The 16,796-nt window shown below is 43.1% G+C and overlaps 1 protein-coding gene across 1 annotated transcript in view; it reads right to left on the bottom strand.

Annotated features, from left to right (window-relative positions):
* Window positions 1–4,945: 4,945 nt before the first annotated feature.
* Window positions 4,946–16,796, bottom strand: part of Ppa1 (inorganic pyrophosphatase 1) — a 30,210-nt gene continuing 18,359 nt past the window's right edge. The window contains exons 7-11 of the mRNA XM_036168384.1: window positions 13,646–13,773; window positions 13,187–13,272; window positions 8,816–8,885; window positions 6,733–6,775; window positions 4,946–5,299 (exon numbers count right to left, since the gene is read on the bottom strand). Coding sequence (XP_036024277.1) covers window positions 5,268–5,299; window positions 6,733–6,775; window positions 8,816–8,885; window positions 13,187–13,272; window positions 13,646–13,773 — 359 coding nt within the window. The 3' untranslated portion in view covers window positions 4,946–5,267. The remainder of the gene's footprint in view (window positions 5,300–6,732; window positions 6,776–8,815; window positions 8,886–13,186; window positions 13,273–13,645; window positions 13,774–16,796) is intronic.

Below are 16,796 nucleotides of genomic sequence, written 5' to 3'. Positions count from 1 at the left end.
GTTTGCTGCCAGTATCAGCCAGGGCTCTCAAAGAAACAGAGCTGTCCTGGCATTGTGGTACACACCTTTAGTCCCAGCCCTTTGGAGGCTGAGGCATAAAGATCTCTTAGTTCCAGGCCAGCCAGAGAGTTACATGATGATACCCTGTCTCAATAATAAGAAGAAGAAGGAGGAGGAGAAGAAGGAGGAGAAGGAGGAGGAGGAAGAGGAGGAGAAGGAGAAGAAGAAAAGAAGAAGAAGAAGAAGAAGAAGAAGAAGAAGAAGAAGAAGAAGAAGAAGAAGAAGAAGAAGAGCTGAAAGAATGAATATACACTGTAATTTTAAAAGAAAATTATGGGTATTTTGTTTGCATGGATGTTTGTGTGCCACATGCATGCCTGGTGCCTGCAGAACCCAGAAGAGGGTGTTGGATTCCCTGGAACGGGAGTGGCCATATGGGTGCTGGGAATTGAACCCAGGTCCTCTGGAAAATCATCCAGTGCTTTCAACTGCTCAGCCATCTCAACAGCCCCAAAACACATATATAGTTAAAAGAGGATTTATTAGAGTGACTTACAGGCTGTGATCTGAGTAGTCCAACAATGGCTGTCTCCCAGTGGAAAGGCCATGAATTGGGTAACTGTTCAGTCCACGAGACTGAATGTCTCAGCAGCCCCAATCTGAAGGTGTGAATCTAGGGAATTGCTAGATAGCCAAAAGCCTTCAGTCTCAGTTGGAATCCCAAAGAAGTAGGTTGGTTCTAATATCAATGAAGGAACGCCTCTGCATCAATTGATGAACTTGCCAGTGAGAGTGAGGGCAAACAGTCAAAAAGCAAAAGCTTCTTTCTTCCATGTCCTTTTATGTAGACTGCCACTAGAAAGTGTGACCCAGATTTAGGGTGGATCTTCCCACTTCATATAATCCAATCAAGAAAAATCCCTCACAAGTGTATCCAGCTGCTTGGGACTTAGTTAATTCCAGATGTAGTCGAGTTGACAACCAAGATTAGCAATCACACTGCCCAAAGATGCAAGACACATGACAACCTGAGTTCAATTGCCAGAACCCACAGAAAATGTTGTGGGGTCTTTGCAAACACCGGGGCTAGCAAAGTAACCCATGTGAGGTAAGAAGGAAATGATTCAACACAACTTAGTTAGCCAGTGTTGGTTCAAACTTCTGGAGTCTGATGCCAGGCAGTTTATTTTTAGGCACATTTAAGTACAGTACAATTTTGGGCAAGTTTCTAGTAACAATTATCCCAATCCCATGTGCACAATAACACTTAAGTCATGCCTACATCAAAGTATATGTTGGCCTCTTCCGTAAAGATGGGTTCTGTAGCTTAAGGGCCTAAGGGAGGATCTGCTGTGGTCTCAGTCATACGGATAGCATGCTTTAGAGCAGTAGCTCTCAACCTTCCTAATGTTGCAACCCTTTAGTACAGTTCCTCTTGTAATGACCCCAACCATAACGTTATTTTCATTGCAATTTCCTAAGTAATTTGCTACTGTTACGAATCGTAATGTGAATATCTGTGTTTTAGGATGGTCTGAGGTGACCCCTGTGAAAGGGTTGTTGGACCACAAAGGGGTTGTAACCCACTTTAGAACCTAAGCTTGAGAAGACAGGTAGGCTTAGGAAAAAGAGAACACAGAACCCAAGACATGGGTATGGGCTTCTCAAGAGGGTGGCACTGAAGTATGTGTGTGTGTGTGTGTGTGTGTGTGTGTGTGTGTGTGTGTGTAATATGTTATGGTTTTCTAAGTTAGGTTGTTCAAAGCCTGTGGTTTGTAACAAGGCTGGAGCTGTGGCTAAGTGGTTAAGGCATACTGCTCTCACAAAGGACCTGAGTTCCATTCCAAGAGCCCACATCAAGTAGCTCACAACATCCTGTAACTCCCCAGGACTGCACTCATGTCACATACCTACACACAGAGACACACACACAATTAAGTTTAAGAAAAAAAGTTTTGGGTTAGTAGAGATGATTTTGCTCTTTTTACCTTTTTTGTTTTGTTTTGTTTTTCAAGACAGGGTTTCTCCACATAGTTTTGGTGCCTGTCCTGGATCTTGCTCTGTGGACCAGGCTGGCCTTGAGCTCAGACACCTGCCTGGCTCTGCCTCCTTTAGTGCTGGGATTAAAGGCCTGTGCCACCACTGCCTGGCTCTGTTTTGCTCTTTTTAGAGGACCCCAGTTTGGTTCTACATTGAGTGGCTCACAACTGCCCCAGGGTATCTGATACCCTCTTCTGGCCTCCACTGGCACCTGTACTCATGTACACACACCCACACACATACACAAGTACATACAGAGTTAAAAATAAATCTTTTGGGGGCTGGAGAGATTGTTCAGTGCGCGCGCGCGCGCGCGCGCGCACACACACACACACACACACACACACACACACACACTATGAAGCCCTGGCTGGCCTATAACCTGATCTATAGACCAGGCTGGCCTTGAACTCAAAGATCCATCTGTCTCTGTCTCCTAAGGGCTGAAATTAAAACTGTGTGCCACTGTTATGCCCAGATTGAGAGGACCCCCAAAAGACCACCACAGAGACCGAATCCCAAATGTAAAAGCAAAGAGCCTTTATTTTAAGCTCCAGACACAGTGGTGAGAGCAAAGAGCCCTGAATTCAGGTGGGTCAGAGATTTTATCATAGCAGAAGTTAGGGAAAGGGGACTTCCAGGGATTGGCTGATAATTGTCTAGGGTATCTGTAAACAAATTAGGTGTGTGCTAGACCCAGGGACATCTGGCCACCTTATCTAATGGTTGGAATATTTGGGATGTCAGGTACTTCCTCATCCCTGGGTGGATTCCTGGGTGGTATCAGTTTAAGGCTTTTCCTGCATCTGGGTGTTGCCTGCCAGTAAGCCTGTCACAGGAGCTGTGTCTAGGCCCCTAAGCCTGTCATGGCTGCTGTGTAGTCAAGCTGTTTTGGGGCCCCTTCACACTACCATACCCATTTAGAATTTTTTTTAAGATTTTATTTTTTAGTTGTTTGTGCACTTGAATGCAGTCCCTACAGAGGCCAGAAGAGTGTCTTTATCTTTTAGAGCTGAAATTACAAGTGGTTGAAATCTATCTGATGTGGGTGCTGGGAACAGAAATCGTGTCCTCTGGAAGAGCAGCAAGCATCCATATCCACTGAGCCATCTCTTCAGGCCCTAGAGTCACTTTTGAGACAGGGTCCCACTATCTTACACAAGTTGTCCTTGAATTCACTCTTAATTCAAGCAGGCCTTAGTCTCATAGCCTCCTGAATTGCTAGAACCATAGGCTCACACCACTAAGATTAGAAAGAGATCTTGGGGATTCTAGTTTAGCAATGTGATTGTTCCTGGATGGATTCCCAGGAAGGCACTATTGAGAGATGGTGGAGAGAAGGCAGGGATGTAGATCACTAGGTATGTACCTTGGAAGACATGCCTGGTACCCAGCCCCATCTTGCCCCTACTCCCTCACTGGCACAAGGTTCTACTGATACAGTATTAGGTCTCACCATTTCTCACCTCAGGCCCCAAGCAATAGATCCAGCCAAGCTTGGCCTGAAGCCTGTGAGCCAAAATAAAAATAAACCTTTCTTCCTTTAGACTTTCTCTCAGGTATTTGGCCACAGTAACAGAAAACGAACACAGAGACACTTTATCAAAGAGGAGACACAGGTAAGAAAGAAGCGCATGAAAGATGATTAGCATCATTAGCCGTGACAAAAATGCAGACTAAAATACCAAGGAGACATCGTGGTGGGGCATCTCATGGTGACAAGATCCCTGAAGCTTGCTGCCAGCCAGTCTAGCCAAGTCAGCAAGCTCCAGGCTCAATGAGAGATTGCCTCAGAAACCAAGGTAGAGTGGAAACAGCTTGGCTCAGCTGTTAGGACTGTGCACTGACTGCTCTTGCAAAGGATTGGGATTTGGTTCCCAGAACTCCACATCGGGCAGCTCACAACCACCTGTTACTCCAGCTCCAGGTGTTATTAAGCCTCTACTGCCAATAGCACCTGCACTTCCCTGCACACATGATAATACAGTTCAGACTAAATAAATGTGAATGTTTACTGTAAGTCATGACCTGACATTTTTATAGATGAGGAAAACAGGTGAGTGGTTTGTATCCCGCCCGAGTACTGAACTGCTAAGAGGGGCCTGGATTCAAGCTCAACTCTCTCTAGCTCCAACTCACCAAAAATGGTTCTGACTGGTGACTTCAGTCCAACACAAATGACGTAAGGGCACGGCTCAGTGAGTAAAGAGGTAAATGTCATGTCTACTTCAACCTTCACTAAAGGTTTGGCTAACATAATAGTTAACAGTCTTGTTTCTGCTAACGTAACAGTATATTCACAAGTTTTTGCTTTAGAATGGGATCTCAGGAACTTGGCATATAAAAAGACTTCTATATGCACAAAACATTCCATTCTCAGATTCCTAAAAACAAACAGCCTTTTTTTTTTTTTTTTTTTTAAATAAGCACTTACAGTGTTGTTCAGGTTGGCCCGGAACCTACAATGTAGACCAGGCTGGCCTTGAATTCAAGAGATCTGCCTACCTCTGCCTCTTGAGTTCGAGGATTTTGTTTGTTTTTGTTTTGTTTTTCCCTGAGACAGGGTTTCTCTGTATAGTTTTGGTGCCTGTCCTGGATCTTGCTCTGTAGAACAGGCTGGTCTTGAACTCAGAGATCCACCTGGCTCTGCCTCCCGAGTACACCACCACCACCCAGCTGCAGTTTTGTTTTGTTTTGTTTTGTTTTGTTTTTTGAGCTGAGGATCGAACCCAGGGCCTTGCACTTGCTAGACGAGCGCTGTACCACTGAGCTAAATCCCCAGCCTCTCAGCTGCAGTTTTTAATCTAATAATATCAAGGGGAATTCTAAGACTACTGCTAGGAACCTTGAAGAACTCACACTCAGCTTGATAATGACGACTCTGGAAGAAAAAAATATCTTAAACCAAGTTTCAGCAAAATAAGTTTATTTCCTAACACAGTAAACATATACATCCAATATGTGTGAACACCTTACACATCTATGCACAAATGAGTTCCATGTCACAAGGGCTTTGAGAGCTAACATGTAGTAAAAGCTGTCTTGGTTGAGATGTGAAGTGTCTGGATGGCTAACCTTCTGAACATATTGGACTGGCCACAGCAGAATCTGCTTCATTAGGTAAGTTATAGAAATTTAAAGCTTTGAAGTTACTACACTTTTGCATCTAACGCTTCCAGGTGAACAGGATGCAACAGGATCAGCTTGGATTCTGGAGGCATACCTCATCAGTTCTTCTGGTGATGGAACCATTTGTCCACTGTATCCAGAAAAGAGAAAAGCAAATGAGTCTCTGCTAAGAACCAAATTATCAAGATATACCAAAGGGTAAGCTGGGGAATGTAGCTCAGCAGGACAATGCTTGTCTACCAAGAAATACAACAGGGCTTTGCACGGCTCCTCTAGATGACCTCTAGAACACGCATGCAAAGCTACAGTCAGAAACTAGTACCTAGCATAGGGATGAGGTCTTACATAGTCTTGGCTAACCTGAAACTCATTATGGAGCCCAAGTTATCCCCAAACTCTTGGGCACTAGGGACTAAAGGTGTGCACCACCATGGTAGCTTGAATTTTAAGCGGCAGACCCTTTTCTCACCAGAAGAAATTTAGATTCCTTTTTCTTTCCTTTGTATTTTTCAGACAGGGCCTTTCTACATAATGCAGGCTGGTATTCACCCTGTGATCTTCCTGCCTCAGCTTTCAGAGTGCTGGGATTACAGGTATGCACTACCACAGCTGTCAGAGCTCTCTAAGATCTCAAGAGGGGATAGAGCTATTTTCTGAGTGAAGCAGGCAATGTCTGGCTGAGAATGTAGAACACAGTCCATGCTGGGTCCCTCCCACAGTGTTTACATGGAATTGGAGGGGCCAGCGTGAGAGAAAGTGCACACACGCGCACACACACACACACACACACACACACACACACACACACACACTGCGGAACTTTAGCAGAGTTTGCCAAGGGAAAGAAAGAGAGGCACAAAAAGACCAGCAGTTGACTGAACTGTGAGCTCCCAGAGTGTGGCACTGCCCAAGTGGAGAATGGCTGCTGAGGCTGAGAGCAGGGAGGCCAGATGGGAGGGGAGGCAGGAGCTGATCAAGGGCACAGAGTCCATGTCAAGTCCCAGCAGTGAGCTTTACTTAACAGCATGCTGACTGCACTAATAGACTGCACTGCCTATTAGCATCTCCTCCCTGCTGCTGGGGAATGAGCACAGGCCTTCTAGCATGTTAAGCACACACTCTGCATCAATCTGCAGCCCATGTCCCTTTTCTCTTTCTTTCCTTTTTTTTTGGTTTTCGAGACAGGGTTTCTCTGTGTTGTTTTGGTGCCTGGCCCGGAACTCACTCTGTAGCCCAGGCTGGCCTCGAACTCACAGAGATCTGCCTGCCTCTGCCTCTGCCTTCCGAATGCTGGGATTAAAGGCGTGCACCATCACCACCTGGCCCCAGAATATTTTTCAAAATGGCTACAACTGTAGATTTTAAATGTTTGTTCACAAATAAGTATGTGAGGTGATAGATTTGCTAGCTTGATTTAATCTTTCTATATTATAAATGCACAGCAAAAATTATACCCATAACCATATATAACTATTTTCCAAGTGAAAAAAAAATATATATATATATATAAAATTGCATACAGATATATAACTCTAGTGTGGCTGTAGTGGACTCGGATCTTACCATCTGTCGGTAGTGAGCAGGCAGATTCACATGGTGGCGGCAACTAAAATAAAACATTAAAATATTAAAATGTAGTCTAACCCCAGGAGGGAAACCAAAATGCCTACTGGTAAACTGGAAAACAATGGACAGGAGACTACGAATTTTTAGTCTCTAAAAATAACTTCCAGGGACAAGAGTATAATCTGCTAAGACAGGGTTCTCAACCTATGGGTTGCAACCCCTTTGGAGTCATATATCAGATATTTATATTATGATTCATAACCATAGCAAAATTACATTTATGAAGTAGTAACGGAATAATTTTATGGTTGGGGTCACCAAAGCATGAGGGTCACAGTATTAGGAAGGTTGAGAACCACTGTATTAAGAGATCAACATATCCAAGTCTTTTTCAATTTTGAAAAAGATCTACTTCATTTTATGTGTATGGGTATTTTGCCTGTTATGTATGCACACTGCATGTATTCCTGGTGGCCGTAAGTCAGATCCCTAGAAGTAGAGCTATGGGTAATTGTAAACCACCATCAGGATGCTGGGAATTGAAACCTGGTCCTCTGTAAGACCAAGAAGTGCTCTTGACTCATCAGCCATTTCTCCAGACCCCATATACAAGTCTCTTGACACACCTAAAAGAACTTTTTAAAAATAAAACCCAGTACACATGCATCACAATTCCATTTGCCCTAGCCCTGTATTTTTTTTTTTTTCCTGAAACAAGGTTTCATAGTATAGCTTAGGCTAGCATGGAACTCTGAGCAATCCTCCTGACTCAGCGTCCTGAGCCACCACTCCCAGTTTTGTTTTTCCTGTTCATCTCATTTTGTCAGGATTCACTTGTAAACAGGGAGGAATCTAAATGCCCTGAACTGCTCATCAACTCCTTTTCCTTTGAAGTGTCCCATTGATAAGGCCGTGGGAAGTCAGGTCATTTCCTTTTGCCTGCTGCTTTTGATGGCATAAACGAAAAAAATTTTTTCTCCCGAGACAGGGTTTCTCTGTGTAGCTTTGCACCTTTTCCTGGATCTCGCTCTGTAGCCCAGGCTGGCCTTGAACTCACAGAGATCTGTCTGCCTCTGCCTCCCAAGTGCTGGGATTAAAGGCGTGTGCCACCACCGCCCGGCTTGAAAAATTTTTCTTTAAAAGAATGATTATCTTTACTTTATACCTTCAGGTGTTTTGCCTGCATGAACATCTGTGCACCATATGCGTGCCAGGGCCCAGGTTGGATCTCCTTGGAGCTGGAGTTATCGGTGGTAATAAGGCACTATTTGGGTGCTGAGAACAGAACCTGGGTCTCCTGCAAAAGCAGCAAGTGGTCTTGGCCACGGAACCATCTTGTCCAGCACCATAAATGAAAAAAAATTTTTTTTTAGATTCATTTTTCTATTATGTATACAGAGGAGGGCCCCAGATCTCATTACAGGTGGTTGTGAGCCACCATGTGGGTGCTGGGAATTGAACTCAGGACCTCTGGAAGAGCAGTCAGTGCTCTTAACCTCTGAGCCATCTCTCCAGCCCCCATAAATGAAAATTTTAAATGTTCAGTCTTTTGCTAAATCCAAACCAATCATTATTAAACCAGCACAAAGGCTGAGTGAGGCGGTACATGCCCACCATTAATGCCAGCACTCGGCAAGCAGAAGCTCTGTGACTTCGAGGCCAACCAGGACGACACAGGAGGACGACACAGGGAGAGTCTGACTCACAAAAACAAATAAGAAACAAAAAATTCCATAAAAGCAAGGTGCTGCTCTCCTGGACTGTGTACTTCTTGTGAGGAAGTTCTGTACTATACATCATCATTCCTACAGTGACTCCTCCTGTGCTTACTCCCTTGGTCTTGGCTATGAACAAATCAATTAACTTCCTGTTTGGTCTCTTCTGGAAGATGGTTTGACGGGTGAGGGGCTCGTAGGCTACCAAGTACATTCAGTAATCACTTTGGCTTTTACAAGTTACCAACTTGTAAACCACGGTTGACCAGGACTACTCTTCAGCTTTCCCTCAAATGTATTTTCTCCCAAGGAGCACCCCTATCGCTTAGGCACCCAGTCATCTTTCAAAAGCAAATGTTACATACAGCATCCACAATGGCTTTGGCAGCATCAGGATCACACTTGAAGGGGCTCTCCGACACCGTGGTATTCATGCTATTGAGTGAAATGAACATAGTCAGAAGATAAAAGAACAATATAACCTCACATATTTAAAAAAACTAAGTCGATGACGGTAGACCAGATGGCTTTGGAAGGTAGGCACAAGGTCTCAAAATGCAGCCCGGGCTAACTGGGAACTCAGAGAATACTGGGATTAAAGGCAGATACCACCAAATCTAGATGAGATAGCATTTATATTTGGTTTCATGGAAAGCTTTCTCAACTATCCTAAACATTCTAATTATTTATTTGGGCAAGGTACAGATGTTCTTGCAGTTGATTTAGTTCACATCTCGTAATAATTTAGATTTAGATTTAAGAATCTGAGATTAGATGGTGGTGGTGGGGCACACTTTTAACCGCAGCACTCGGGAGGCAGAGGCAGGTGGATCTCTGTGAGTTCGAGGCCAGCGTGGACTAAAGAGTGAGTTCCAGGACAGGCTCCAAAGCTAGACAGAGAAACTGTCTCGAAAAAACCAAAAAAGAAAAAAGAAAAAATCTGTAGTACTTGCTAATATAGTTAAGAAATGCAAATTAAAATTTGAAATATATCTTCCCCAATTCTGGAAAAAAAAAAAAAAAATGAAGCTTATTAAAAAAAACAAACAAACAAAAAAACAACCCTACCTGCTCCCATCAGTGTTGGTGAAACATATAAAACACAGATACTCCTAATAGAAGGAAAAAAAAAATACATGCCTTAAATCCCAGCACTTGGGAAGAGGCAGGCAGATTTCTGAGTTTAAGGCCAGCCTGGTCTACAGAGTGAGTTCCAGGACAGTCAAGGCTGCACAGAGAAATTGGGGGGGGGGGGGGGGGGAAAGCTTATCCACAAAACGGAATAAACAGTTACAGAATCTTATACAATACAATAGGCAAATGTTTAGGATGTAGTTTTAAAATTAAAAAGCATGAAACAAATTGTGCATAATATAATCCTAATTGTTTAAAAAATATTTTACACACACATACAGACTGATAAAGACAAAACAAAACCCTACAAATAGGTGCTTTTAGGAAAGATTATAATTTCTTTTTATTTTTTTAAAGATTTATTTATTTGTGTATTTATTTACTTATTATGTATACAGCATGTATGACTGCAGGCCAGAAGAGGGCACCAGTTCTCATTTCAGATGGTTGTGAGCCACCATGTGGGAGCTGGGAATTGAACTCAGGACCTCTGGAAGAGCAGTCGGTGCCCTTAACCTCTGAGCCATCTCTCCCAGCCCTAATTTATTTATTTATTCATTCATTTATTTATTTTTTGGTTTTTCGAGACAGAGTTTCTCTGTAGCTTTGGAGCTTGTCCTGGACTAGCTCTATAGACCAGGCTGGCCTCAAACTCACAGAGATCCACCTGCCTCTACTGCCCGAGTGCTGGGATTACAGGCATGCACCACCACTGCCCAACAAGATTATAATTTTATTTATTTACTTGTTTTTATGCAGCTGGGATCTTGCATGTGTTAGGAAAGCATTTAACTAGTGCTAACTCCCAACCCTTTTAAAATTTTATTTGATTATCTACTCTGAGACAGGGGTCTCTTGAAGCATATGATGGCCTCAGAATGGCTATAAAGCTAAGGATGACCTTGGACTTGAAATACTTCTGATTACTGCAGTTACAAGCATGGCTTATGCAACACTGGAGTGGAATCCAGGGCTTTGTGCATGCCAGGCAAGCACTGCACCAACTAAGCAACATCTCAGCCTCAGAGCTAAATTTTAAATTATGATTAAGATTGTCTATCTCCAGCAGGGCAGTAGTGGTGCTCACCTTTAAAGCCAGGGCTTAGGAGGAAGAGGCAGGACGTGAGGCAAGATCTCTGAGTTTGAGCCAGCCTGGTCTACAGACCGAGTTCTAGGACAGCCAGAGCTACATAAACTCTTCCTTTCTTAAAAAGCCAAAAAGAAAGAAAGAGAGGAAAGAAAGGAAGGAAGGAAGGAAGGAAGGAAGGAAGGAAGGAAGGAAGGAAGGAAGGAAGAAAGGACAAAGTATTTATTGTGTGTGTGTGTGTGTGTGTGTGTGTGTGTGTGTGTGTGTGCAAACAGCCACCACGTTAGAGGACAATTTATAGGAGTCAGGCTTGGCATCAAGTGCCTGTACCTGATGAGCTATCTAGAGCGCCATATTTTGTTTTGTTTTGTTTATTTTATTTATTTATTTTTTTCTTTCAGTAATGGAACCTGAACCCAGGTAGTTAAGATAAGGTACCAACACACTTAATTCTGGAGTGACTGTGGTTAAGCTCAACCTCCTCAATCTGTTTCATGCTTGGCAAGTATTAATTGCTCAATTAACATGAACTATTATTATGAGTGCGAATAAATTCAGGGAGCATGGTAGACAGTAGTATAGCAAAAATTGCTTTCTTGGTGACAGTACAAGTCAATAAATATTGATTCCCCAAAGAGCTCAGATACTCATCAGATTACAGGTCCCCAGAGAGCTGAATGAAACATGACTAGAACGAAGCCAATCCTGCTTCCTAGGAAATGAAGGCACAGCCACTGATATATGGTCTATGCTGTCCCACCAACTGTAAAACAGTGGAGAGGACACTAGCCACTCCACCTTTCAGACACAAAGGCTCCATCCTTCTCCTGGGACAGCTTTTGCTTCTCTGGAATTGATTTCAAAAGATCTGCATGAAGCAGTGTTGATGGTGCTCCAGGCTACCACACTATATCATCCCTGCTCACACCTTTACATATTCTTATCAGAGAATACCAAAACAGGCACTCATCTTTGTCTGTTACATTCTGATCACCCTATGCTCACAAGTTCTGACCTGACTATCACACTTATGAATCTAGTTTGTATTTGCTTAGAGAGGATTTTTTAAAACAGATTTATTTTCATTATTTTTAATTACGTGCCGGTATGTTCGTTAGCATGTAGGTAGATGCATGTGAGTGCAGGTGCCTGAGGAGGCCAGAGGTGCAGGATCCCCTGGAACTGGACTTAAGACAAGCTGTGAGCCACCTGAGGTCTTGGGAACCAAATTTGAAGAACACCAAGGGCTCTTAACCACTGATCCCTCCCTCCAACCCACTTAGGAAACATCTTATAGAAAGATGTTTTAAGCTGTTGATGTAATAACTTGAGTAGAAACTAGCAAAATTAATTTTTATTTTTATTTTATTTATTGAGATGGTATCAGTATGTAGCTTGGTTGACTGGAACTTGCTATATAGACCAACTTCTTTGAACTCACAGGATCTACCTGCCTCTGCCTCTGAGTGCTGGGAATAAGAGCATGTAATGTACTAACACACCCAGCACTTTAATATGTGCACATATGGAAATGCATATGCCATGGCACACATATGGAGGTCAGAGTTCTCAGTTTGAAGTCTGGTCATCCGGCTTGTGCAGTCAGCACTTGAACCCACTGAATTGTCTAACTAGACCTAGTTCTTTTTTTCCTAAGTAAATGTAATGGTAGAATCTTGCTAGGGCAGGCAAGTATGGGAATAATTTAGTATACCTGGGAATCTACTTGGTTTGGGCTATGTACACCATCCCTAGCTAATAATGTTTTGGCAACCTAGCTACTTTATGTTCAAGCACTGTATATACCCCTCTCTGAACAAGGCACCTAAGTATAATCTAATTTTCTTTGTCCCTAACAAGCATTAAACAGGGACAGTTTGACCGGGCGGCGGTGGTGCACACCTTTAATCCCAGCACTCGGGAGGCAGAGGCAGGCGGATCTCTGTGAGGTTGAGGCTAGCCTGGGCTACCAAGTGAGTTCCAGGAAAGGTGCAAAGCTACACAGAGAAATCCTGTTTTGAAAAAACAAACAAACAAAACAACAACACCCCCCCCCCAAAAAAAAAACAGAGACAGTCTGTATTCAAGTATATACCCAATGTAGCCTGTATTAAGAATAGAAACGAAATTTGGCCAGAACTGGTTTTGGGTACATGGCAGGAAGGCAAAACTGTGTCCTCTAATAACCTTTAGGGAGCCTCCCCTATTTAGCATCTTATGACTATATATAATTAGACATGAATTTGATTATTGGGACATGTCCAAAAGGAAAAGTAAATATGTGCCCTAATCTATCAAGACGTGTATCTCTTTCTATCATAGCTTCACTTGGAACAGACTTACTTTGCTATTGCTGTAAACCTGTGTGCATCATTATTTCAGTCCTTTGAATAAGAGGCCAAGATTCCAGAAATACCTATCTAGACCGTGACCGCTGGTAACATTACACTCTCTAAAATATTTGATATAAACTGGCCTACTGTGTGTTAAAGACACAGAAAGAGTTAAAACTTACCAACTGATTCCTTTCCCGTCTGTTTTCTTAGTCACCAATGCTTTCCAATAATCATGAGTGCTTTTAATAATGTCAACTGCAAAATCCTGTAATTTGAAGGCAGGCATTAGGATGGTAAAAAGGAGGTCTTTTACTGTGACTTACATTTTCTCAAAACTCGATACTACCTCTTTTGAGTCAAGAAGAGACTTAACAGAAGAAAGTTTTGTTAAAAAATGAAGAGAACACTTACGTAAGCAAAAGGCAAGACTATCTTACATCTTTAGAGTTGTCTTATATGAGAATTTTCTGGGGTGGTACTAGGGATCGAGTCCAGGGTCTTAAGCATCCTAGGCAAGCACTCTACCACAGACACACATCCCTGGCCCTCTTCTTTCATGAATCTTTAGATGGAAACAGCATACTTTAAATATGTCTCAATATAAATGATCTAAAGCTACAGTTTTGAAAGATACATACCTTGTCTTTAAATTCTGCATTGAATGCAAACTCATTTTCTGGTTTTCCATCGGGAACCTTATACCTTCTAAACCAGTCAACAGTAGCATTTAAGTAGCCAGGTTTCAGCCGTTCGACATCAGAAATATCTAAGGAGAGAGAAGAAACACATCACATGATGCATACGGAATTATTTAGGCATTCAACAAAAATACCAAGTTGAGAGAGACATAGGAAGGTTATAAGGAAGCCCAAGATAATATCAGAGGTGAGAAAAGAAAATCATCCAGTATCAAAAGACAAGAAAAGTAGACTCAACTGATACTAATGGATTACTACATTGAATTAATTACAGCCAAGGCAACACAGAGAAACCCTATATTGAAAAATCAAAATAGATAAATAAGCCAGAAGTGGCACACACCTTTAATTCCAGCACTCAGGAGGCAGAGGCAGGTGGATTTCTCAGTACAAAGATAGCCTGGTCTACAGAGCAAGTTCTAGGATAGCCAGGGCTACACAGAGAAATTATGCCTTGAAAAAAAAAAACAACAACAACAACAACAATAAACAACTAGTTGACTAATTTTGCAGCACTGGGATCAAATAATTACAACAACAATAATAATAATAGTTCCTGCTCCATGCAAGTAAGAGAAGAGGCACTAGGAAGTCAAAGGGGCATGGCAGCATGTAGCTGGAACTCCAGCACTCAAGACTGCTGAAGTAGTCGGATGTGGAATTCAAAGCTAGCCCAGGCTAGAGTGGGACTATCCTCCAACAAAAGAAGACAAAGCAATACAAAAGAATATGTCTTTAAAGCTGGGCATAATATTGTTCACCTGTAATCATATCTCTGCAGAGGTTGGAGGCAGGAGAATCCAAAATTCAAAGCTTTCCTGGACTACAAGAGACTATTTCAGAAAAAAAAGAAAGAAAGAAGAAAAGCTTTGGTCTAATTCATCCAATTTTTGACCTACTTAAAGAATAATCAGCCACGCATGGTGGTGCATGCTTTTAATCCCAGCACTCAGGAGGCAGAGACAGGTGGATCTCTGTGAGTTCAAGATCAACCTGGTCCACAGATCAAGTTCCAGGCCAGCCAGAGCTCCACGGTGAGACCCTGTTTCAACAACAAACCAACCAACGAAAGGATGGAAAGCTTGTGAACTGTGAAGTTAGACACTCATGGACTAGGATGTAGCTGAGCTGGTAGAGTGCTCGCCTACATCCATGAAGCCCTAGGTTCCTTCCTTAGATGACATGGACTGGATGTACAGGAACACACCTGTTATCTCAGCATGAGCCACAGTGTAGGTGCCGGGAACCTAACCCAGGTCCTCTGTAAGAGCAACAAGTACTCTTAACTGCTGAGCCATCTCTCCAGCACCCACATTATTACTTAAGCTTCTAGATTTGTTACCTAAGACAGCACTGAGGATCAGCTAAAGGAAGGGACACGTGGGGACCAGCAGACAGACACTGCCTTGGGGCGGCATGCAGTGAAAACAGCACATGCCTCTCACCACGGCACTGACTACCCGGGGAGTTTTCAGGAGCCTATAGCTCTAGTACAGGGAACCAAAGTCCGAGCAAATCAGTGCTGAAACAGTGAGCAACTAACTCAGCTTTACAATCTGTGGCCAGAGCACGCCACCAAGTACGTGTGAACACAGACCCCGACCAACACCGTCAGAACTGCACACCAGATGGCTAACAACTGGGCTAAATAAATATACTCATTGGACCAAGTTCAAACACAGACCCTCTAACAGACAGTTAAACTTCTTCTTCTTCTTCTTTTTTTTTAAAGATTTACTTATGTATTTATTGTGTATACAGTGTTCAATGTTCTGCCTGTATGTCTGCCTGCAGGCCAGAAGAGGGCACCAGATTTCATTACAGATGGTTGTGAGCCACCTTGTGGTTGCTGGGAATTGAACTCAGGACCTCTGGAAGAATAGCCAGTGCTCTTAACTGCTGAGCCATCTCTCCAGGCCCAGTTAAACTTCTTATCATCGCACTTCAGGGTCTATTCTCCCGGCCGTCTATGAGACCACAGACACACCAAAACACAAAGTGTATCATTTCAAGGGTCCATGTTCATGAAGACCTTCCCCATCGATGAGCTCACTCACTGGCTGAGGCAGTATTTCTCTGACATATACTACACTCTTAGCACTCACAACATTCAATGAGAGGGACTTCTGCTCTGCCCTCGAGAGTACCATAGCTACATAAACCACTTGGAAGTTTGCCTTAGAGATTTCTTTATCTTCCTCATTATTTGCTTATTTGTTCATTTATTGATGTGGTCTCATGGTTGGTTATCTGTTCTGGGTCACAATCCAAACTTCCAGTGTACCTCTTTGATAGATGAGTCATTCCTTGCTTCTTAAAAGCGGTCACGACTGGTTCTACGGGTCGGTCTAGGTTTTTAACCCTTTCTTTCCCTGTCCCGGACGTGGAATCAACCATTTCTCCAAGGAGCCTTGACTTCTTTCTCACCGTACATGTTGTAAGAACCACAGATTTGGGTGTCAGGGGGTGATCCCAGTACTGAGAGGGGCTTCCAAACTCCCTTGGCTGCCCAGATGTGTGGATCCCAAGCCACACCTATGATCCCAGCAGCTACCTGGGTGGACTCCAGACAATATTCTGCTGGCCTGACTAGGAATACATAACACCCTTTGCAAGAGGCTGGGGGTTGGGGTGTGGGGGGTGTAAAATGACATCTGGTTCCACTTACACAGCTCACTGCGATCTCAGCTTGATTATTCTCTATAGTTACAAAGGACCCTGAACTCCTGATCCTCCCATCTCTGCCTCCCAAATTCTAACTACAGGGGCATCCCAGCATACCTGAAAGTTGTCTACATTTTAACATCAGACATAGGCAGACAGGCCCTGACAAATGACCTTCAAAGGCAGGCAGGTCAGGAGTTTAAGGCCAACCTGGTTTAGACTCTTTCAAACACAAAACAGAAGCTGTGATAGCTTCGTAAATAAGGAGTTTGACAAACAAATATGAAGACTTAATCCAGTTCTACTCCAAGCTCTGAGTAAAAACACAGCCCAGCAAAGGCAGAGATAGGCAGACCATTGGAACTTGCTGGCCAGCCAGCCTAGCTTAAAACCTATCTCAAAAACCAAGGAGAGCTCCTAAAAAATG

This window comes from Onychomys torridus, chromosome 18, assembly GCF_903995425.1.
Source record: "Onychomys torridus chromosome 18, mOncTor1.1, whole genome shotgun sequence".
NCBI lineage: Eukaryota > Metazoa > Chordata > Mammalia > Rodentia > Cricetidae > Onychomys > Onychomys torridus.
This window is presented reverse-complemented; position numbering and strand designations above follow the sequence as displayed.